Below are 8,466 nucleotides of genomic sequence, written 5' to 3'. Positions count from 1 at the left end.
CGTGCTTATGAAAATTATTCTTAAGTAGAATAAAAGCAAATAAGCTATTCATGTCCCTACAGTATGGCATTATGGTGAAAGAAAGAAAATTATTCTACTTGCCGACAGGGCTGCCCGATCTGCCCATGAAGACACCCAGACGCATACAATACCTTTGGTGAGGACGGACACTGCCAGGGAACTTCGTCTGCTTGCTCGCAAAAAGTCACAAGCTTTATGGAGTTCAAGTGCCTTCAATTGCCGATTGTACAAGTTGGACCCCTTGCTACGTCTACAACTGCCATCTAGCCTTTCCTGCGACGAAACAACCTTGCTGTGCCGCTTGTGGCTGGGAGTGGCGTTCACGAACGCTTACTCATTCCGTAAGGGAATGGCCTAGAGCCCGATGTGCGACTCCTGTATGTGCGAGGAAACCATCGAGCACCTATTGTGTACCTGTCCTCGCTACGACATACAACGCCTCTCTCTCAGGACCACTTTAAACCGACTGGACTCAAGACCGTTCTCCGAGTCAAAGATACTTGGACCGTGGCTACACCCTTCACTGGCACAAAAAGCGATGAGTGCATTAGTACAGTATTTGAAGTGCACTGGTTTAAGAGACCGTCTATAGTGTCCCTGTACATCGTCCCACATGTACTCAGTACTCATTCTCTCCCCATTTTACTCTTTCTATTCCCCCCTTCCCTCACTCCTAGTGTGGGGTAGCAAACCGGACGCTCTTCTGGTTGACCTCCCTGCCTTTCCTCTCCTTGCTCTCTCTCTCTATTCTACATTAGGTCTTCATCTCTGTCAGCTATCCAAAACCACACCAACACTAGATCCTAAATTCGAAGAACTAACAACTCCAGGGAACTTTGATGGTCTAGTAGACAGCAGCCAATCCACATCAAAACCTGCCCATTACATCCTTCAAGACTTTCCCAAGCACATCGTCATTAGTTTGCTGCGATATGTGTATTGCAGTTCGGATACTGAGAGTTGACTGGTCTGCATATTCATCTGCAAAGTGTGAAGAGCCTCTTGAGGCTGACATTATTTCCAGCAAGTCATCCTGCAAGGTGGTAAATGACATGGGAAACCAGGAAGTGCCAAGCCAGCTTGGATATCTCAAATGGAACAGTAATGACAAGAAACACACATTTATTTCTACATATTTCCTAGTGATTTATTAGAGTCTCTTAGACAATAAGTTAACAGCATACATGAACAATATCTTTTGTTTTTACTTTCAACAACAAGCAAAAAAAGAAAAAAGAGAAACACATGGCCAGGTGGTTTTCTGGGAGGAGATGCATGCTCTACAGATGTTTATTCAATCTGCAGCCACAATAAAAGAGATCACTCTATTCAAACCAAACAATAAGGGGGAACACTCATAGACTGTCATACTAAGCTTATTAGAGGGAAACCTGGCCCCAGTGTGTGCATGCGAAGTCCACGAATTTGCCTCGACATTGCCCTTCTGGTTTCCAGAGTTGTCATCTCTTGTAAACACGAGTTATAATAAACACGAATGCAACTAATTCGAATATAACGAATTGAAATATAACGAACATGAATATAACGAATTCCAGGATATAACTAAGTAAATCTAAACGTTCTTTCAGTGATATCAGCATGTAACCAATACACGCTAGTAATGAATATTCGATATAACAAAGACATTTTTGCATCGAATGCAGCTTCGTTATAATGAGGATCAACTGTATTGCAACCTCAAATCCAACTTCTCGTTGCAAGTTCATTAAATAGCAAAGATTGGATTCATTTCATTTATCTACTTATCGAATTCATTTGAGTGCTTCTGGAACTAATACTACAGTGGAAAACCGAATTGTCACAGGTATGTCATCTACATTTACAAACAAATACTGAACTCCCGTCATTTACTTATTTGAAGAAAATTACGCGACAGAAAGCATTAGCTGTGAATGTTAGCCACGCTCCAGTGAAACTTCGTTGAGAGGCATACATGCTTCACATTTGAGCATTCAACAATAAGAAGCTGCAATCTGTTTCCTCGGTGAAGCCAAGCTAACATCATGGAAAAATTCATGTATACTACCCATAATTCTCGTAGTGCTCGAACAGTTCCAGTGTTTCCCTTTACTAATCTTGGCATGAAAGTCTACGAGAACAAGAGACAGCCAGCATGTGTGTATGTTTTGTCTGTGGGCATGAAAGAGTGAGCTTCTCTTATTTCATCGACCGTGGCATCAAATCACTCGCAGGGAGAGAACTTCGGGTTGACAGGGCACTGGGTGAAGGAGCGAAGTTCGTACGGACGATCGCCGTGAATGGTGGCTGCATCCAAGTCACTCTTCCGAAATACAATTATGCGCACATCCGTGTGCAGATATATGCGTCCAGACTTTGAGCTCGCAAACCTAGAAAAATGATAAAAGAGGCAATATTTAGGCTAGTTGTCCGGGAGCCATTCTTTTTTAGGGTAACAACAAGGGAAACAAAATTAAGGCAGATGGACACAATCAATGACACACAAATGCATGTTTATCTAGAGATATCACGCACAAAAAGGTTTCTTTGAGATTGTGAAATTAGGTGCAACTAACCACCTGTCTGTATGGATTTAAATTGTGTGTGTGTGTACGTGTGTGTGGGTGCGTGCATGCAGTGTCACAGCTCCAAATAGTATACCTTAAGTTGTGGGTGAGCGCTTGTGTCTGCCTTATTTTTCATCCCTTGTTATTGCTGTCACCTGTGCCAACTGCAACAAAATTTTTCACTGCAGCTAAATTGGTTATAAATAAGTAGTACTTTAGACTACTGACTCCGCTTATTTAAATTTTTTGGTCAATTCAATTCCAACCGAAGGCCCTGGCCAGCACCTATACATCATTTCCAGGGGCCCTAGGTGGTTTTGTTATTGTGGTGAAATGAGCCTTCACCACATAATTTGAACTTGACTGCTCAGCATGCACTAGCCTGACCCCAGCGGGGCCTTTAACGATGAACCCGATAGCAGCAACATCTGTCTTGGCAGCACGTCATGTTCCCCTAAAAACAGCTATTTTTGCCCTGCTCTAGGAAGAATTTCAAGCAAAAACGGTAGCTCGCAATGAATGCTTACAATATTTACCCGACTGTGCATCTATATTTCCAAGAAAATTTGCCTGCGTGGTGCAATCGAATATGAAACTAAAACTGTGCTTGATGCATTCACAACAGCCTACCATGAGAGTCAGCCTAGCCAGCGTCATTGCCACTGCCATCACAAGATGGCAGCGGAAAAAGTGATCGCGTAGCATGACAACGATGTACTGCTTTCAGTCCAATTACAAAAGCTCATTCAAAAGATAAGTTGTGTTACACGCTAAGCTAGTGGCAACAAGTTGTGTCTCATGCTTTTGGCAGTCTGGAGAATTGCATGTGTTGCACAATGAACTAGCAAATTGGTTAGATTAGGCATGAGCTGCAACGCCGTTGGCGAATATTGCTGAAGTTATTCGATAAATGCAGAATATCAAACACACAGTGGACCGTATGGAGGACGACATGTTGCGACTCATAGACAGTGATGCAAGTGCTGTCTGAGAGTGACAACGGTGGATTTTAAGTGTAAATAAAGTTCTATTCTGTGACGGTAAAGTTCACTGGTTTCATCTTTTTATTATTCCCAGAATCGAACACACGCACCATTTCTTTATAAAATAGGGTGCACATTAGATTTGTACTTTGGTTAGGAGCTCCAATGTCATTTCTACATTAGTTTTCTACTTTGAACCTATAAGAGGCAGGTGTGTAATCAATTCATGGGTGTGTTAGGATATTTGCCAAGTGAATCAGCACTAGGTTTCAATATTTTTTCTGCCTCTTGTTTAATTCGACCCACAGGACATTTAGATCAATTTTGTGGGTCCTGTCAGGGTTGAACTAACGAAAGTTCATTGTAGTATATGTTATTCAAGCAATCTTGGTAAAACTGCAGGGCTGGCAAATGTCAAACTTCGTTATAGCAGCCTTAAATTCTTGGAACCTAAGCAGGTGAAGCCTGCACCTGGTGGTTAGAGGATACAATGCAAATCCCAACACATAACTGCCGAGATCTTTCTATGCACCACAGGTGCCACTTAATCTCAGAAGCCATGCCAAGGACCCATGCTGGTTCTCAACGTTCTGTGTTATCCATCACTCAGGTGAGCCATCATGGCTGCTTTTTTTTTTTCTAGATTCGCTATCAGAAATAACTACTGTCCCGAGCGTATCGTGAAGTATTCACTTGTAAAATTTTGCATGCTCTATATCTAAACAACCTAAAACTAGGCTTCTTATGCAGTGAATAATTTTGCTGCAGTTGGCCTATAAGACTGCAAAAGTGAATGCACTACAATCGGAATGAATTGGAACATGCTTTTCGTTGGCCGCGAAATAAGCTCCAAAAATCCTGTGTGTTCGTGAAATGTTTTGGCAGTAAATGGGCACAAGTGGGATACTAAGTTGGTTGTATCCACTGCTATTCAGTGGATACAACCAACTCATGCTCTAGCTCATGAGTCAATTGGTTTGCAATCAGTAATCTGCACACCTGAGGTGAATGAGGTAACGGAGCCAGCGGCTGGCCTCGGGGTCTGTCTCTGAGCCATCAGTGGGCATGAACAGAGTGCGCTGTCGAATGAATGTCTGGCAGTTGGGAGGCATGTCCGAGAGGTCGTATCGGACGACGAACATCTTTACCACCGTGTTATGCGGGTTGAACAGCGTCTGTAGCAGAAGAGCATAGAGAAACATTCACAGTTTACAAAAATTTATGACAGAATGCAGTGAAGTTATGACTCAATTTACCTTCAAATTAGTCACCCATAATGCATTAAATAAAATATACTTCAAGCATGGTGGCTATGTTTCAGACCTTTAGGATTCAGATTTTAGGTTTTTGGATTTTAGGTTGCAAGAATTACTGTGGAAGGCACAAAACCGACACAGTACGAAGCTTTCAGGTAGCACGTCTTCCTTTTCATCACAGATAAGTGTACCAATGTTCAGTGCTTTCAAATACAGTACATTCGAAACTAGTATAGCTGATTGTAAGCCATATCATTAACGACGACCATCCCCTGTGCTGCCACTTTTCTTCAGTGGATGAAAGTTCACCCTTTAGGGAGTTTACATTGATTCAGTTTGTGATCACTTGTCTGCCTGCTATGTACATCACTTCCAAGTGAAAATGTGACAGTGAAAAAGGTGCATCGTCTCCCCTTTCCGCAGGATGGACCGTGCACCAAACATGTGCTGGTGTTGTAATTGGGCAGTGTGGACCAGCTTTGGAACCAGACTGAGTAAACCGTCCGATATGTCTAATAAAGAGTGGAACTTTCCCCGCGAGGTCTGCTGGCACAATGAAAACACGAGACAGGACGTAACTGAAAGCTGTTTGTCTGCAAGCAATGGATTCAGCCTCTGAGATACTTGGAAAGCTATAGGCTGCTGATGAACTGTCCACACAAGGAATGTTGGCACAATGAAAACCCAAGACTTGGCAAGCTATAGGTCGCTAGTGACCAGGCCAATAACTCTATGGGGTGGTCATGAGTCAAGTTAGCTGCAGCTTAGTAAGCAGAGACAAGATTACCAAAAATTACAATACTATCTATCCTTTGCCTAAATTGACATGCTGACATCAAAGGTAGAAGGTGCGGTTTTATTAAGGCATTGTCAAATGATGGTTTAAGTAAATGCTTATAGTCACAGACACAATATCTAGGGGAAAAAAGTACACACACACACACAAAAAAAGCTACATTTACAAAAGGAAAAGACCATTATTAACACATGATGGAGTATCAAGGCTCTTCAACACAAGAAATGGAAATAGTTACTCAGCAATTCTGCTGAAAAACACACAAAGCAATAATACAGTAAGTAAACACACATCTAGAATCAACAGAAAGAAATAAAAGGATACAGTTGAAATCTCTACAAAAGCATGACAAACTCACCACTTGTATTGTTCCTGTCTTTGGAACATGGTAACCTTTCATGCCAAGGTTAATATGACCCTGAAAAACACAATAAGGTCTAGTTAACTATCCGACTTTATTTGCGCATATTTAGAAAAAGGAAGTAAACAATATATATCTGAAACCTGAGTTAATACCTTCATCCAGTTCAATGCCACACATACTGCCAAAGGCTTGTAGGACATACAGCATGCAAACTGAATGGGACATCTGGGTTATGGCTTGATGCATGTTGTGACGAAATGTAATGGAGAGCTGTAGCAATAACATTTCGTGAGGCTGTTTTTAACAACATGCAGAACTTTTATTGCCATGCAAAGTTGTATTCCATACATCTTTTGCCATGAAGATGCTGGGAGTGATCCTAACATAACCTTAATGTGGGAAGTTGATGATGAATGTATTAATGTGGGAAGTTTCCCTCATTCTCCACCAAGAGGAGCAATTTACATTAACCATTTGCTACCGCCCCTTCGAGGTGGCCTTTTTTTATTTTTTATGCCATGCCTTGTTGAGAGAAGGTGCTCATGCAGTTGGTAGCTAGAGCGCAATTGTCCGGGACGCTCAGCTGTGCTCTCCCCTGTCCAGCAGCAGTTAGGCTTGTGAATATGTAGCCACACTGTTTGCTAGAGATTGAGTGCCACCCTGAAGAAGATCACAGCATGCAACATGACAGCATAGCTCAACACAACCACACAAGTTTTCATGACCAATGTCACGGACATCGGATATGCTTTTGCATCACAGTGATATACAGAAATGGAAAAACACATCTCTCAAGTTCAAGTTTCCTCTCGGGTCTTACCAAATAAGGCGAGACTACTTTGTCGATGTCATGCAGCGAGTAGAAGAAGACCGTCACTGGGAGCGTAATGTGCCTCGGGCAGAAGGATCCACTGGCACCAATCTCGGCGACAAACCCCTGCACAGTGCTCACTGGCTCCAGTCGGCCATTCAAGACTGACTCCTATAAATGAAAGGGAGACGGAGAATTAAAACAGTGCAAAAGAGCAGATGTGTAAGAACACTTGGTCAACCTTTCTTAGCTGTTTCTGTACAGTCACTAGGGTGAGGAAGGATTGTTCAGTACATTCAGACGAGGCAAGACATGATTCATGGATTGTTCCCTTTCAAACGACCGCACGCTGCTTGCTGCTTAAGGCCTCAGCACAGTGAAGCAATCACGACAAATTAATTAGTAATATGCAAACTACTATATAATGGGGACTATGGGAGATGCTGTAGTAGAAGGGAATAGATTAATTTCAACCACCTGAACCTTTTCAACATGAATGGACATATCAGCACATGGGTGATTTAACTTCCCCTCAGAGAATGCAACCACTGAAGCTAGGAATCAAACCTGCAAGCTAAGGTTCAGTAGGAGAACACTAGAATCGTGAAGCCACCATGACGACTAGTAAAATGTCGTGAGACTACTATAACACATCCTCCCAAAGCATATTCAGTTAAAGGAACAAGTTCGTTAATATTGACCTATACTACCACCTGTTGAGGATGGAAGGTGCAGTCACTATACAAGGCAGCACTTGTTCTGTACCATGTTTGTAGCACTTGTTCTGTACCATGTTTGTGCCATGTACCATGAAACATGTCAGTCATGTTTCCACTGACCCAGCAGACAAGGAGTGAAGAAAAGGCAAAGTGGGAGTTGACTGGGATAATGTGGGATACACCTTCTTATTCAGCAAGATCATCAAGAGAGAGGGCCACTGACAAGTTACTAAATCTATGGCAGCTTGCCGATAAATGTCGCAGGAAAGGTTGAGGGCACAGTTGTAGCAAATGTAGTACAGGGGTCTCAAACTCGCATTGGCTAACGGGCTGCATGTATTGCACACCTTTTTCCTGTGGTCTACATTGTGTACTGTTTAGCAACGGGGCTACAGAATTGTCCCAAGGTTTCGGCAACTTAGGAACAAGGGGCTGAACACTTAAGAAGGCATAACAGGCTGTGTGTTTGAGATTCATGTTGTAGAATTAATTTCTTTTATTCTTTGATATTGCATTTCAGATCAGACATGTTAAGCCTGGTTCGTCCTTATATGCAAGGTATATCTAAAGTACCAACAGTAAAATATTAAATTCAGCACTGGAGCAGATACTATCTTGATGAAGAAGTTGCAGTCACTGACCAAGCCAAGAGACATTTCGGAGCCCGTACGAGTTCCTCAGTCACACATTCATTATCATGTCACCTGACCAGACAAATGTTCGTCGAACCTTTGACTAGATACTATCATGTGCAGAATTCCAAATGCCTTAACTTAAAATTCAACCTACTTCAAAGTTAACAATGAGGCTGCTCGTAGTGGTGGATGCTGGAGCACTTGAGCTAATTATTTCTCCTGGAGACGCTTCCTCTTCCACAGGTTCTTTCTCAAACAATGCCCTAAAAGAAAAGAAAAGTTGACATGTGATGCGTTGCTCAATCGTACTGTACAGGCATTACACGCAAAAAGCA

General features: G+C 42.3%; 1 protein-coding gene across 1 annotated transcript in view; it reads right to left on the bottom strand.

The window, feature by feature from the left end:
• Positions 1-1,142: 1,142 nt before the first annotated feature.
• The window catches only part of LOC119455772 (protein FAM214A), a 103,786-nt gene continuing 96,462 nt past the window's right edge, over positions 1,143-8,466 (bottom strand). Inside the window, exons 10-14 of the mRNA XM_037717232.2 lie at positions 8,286-8,394; positions 6,787-6,948; positions 5,961-6,020; positions 4,550-4,725; positions 1,143-2,390 (exon numbers count right to left, since the gene is read on the bottom strand). Of these exons, the coding sequence (XP_037573160.1) occupies positions 2,225-2,390; positions 4,550-4,725; positions 5,961-6,020; positions 6,787-6,948; positions 8,286-8,394 (673 nt within the window). The 3' untranslated portion in view covers positions 1,143-2,224. The remainder of the gene's footprint in view (positions 2,391-4,549; positions 4,726-5,960; positions 6,021-6,786; positions 6,949-8,285; positions 8,395-8,466) is intronic.

This window comes from Dermacentor silvarum, chromosome 6 (assembly GCF_013339745.2).
Source record: "Dermacentor silvarum isolate Dsil-2018 chromosome 6, BIME_Dsil_1.4, whole genome shotgun sequence".
Taxonomy (NCBI): Eukaryota; Metazoa; Arthropoda; class Arachnida; order Ixodida; family Ixodidae; genus Dermacentor; species Dermacentor silvarum.
The sequence above is the reverse complement of the archived record's forward strand: the minus strand, read 5'-3'. Positions and strand labels throughout refer to the sequence as shown.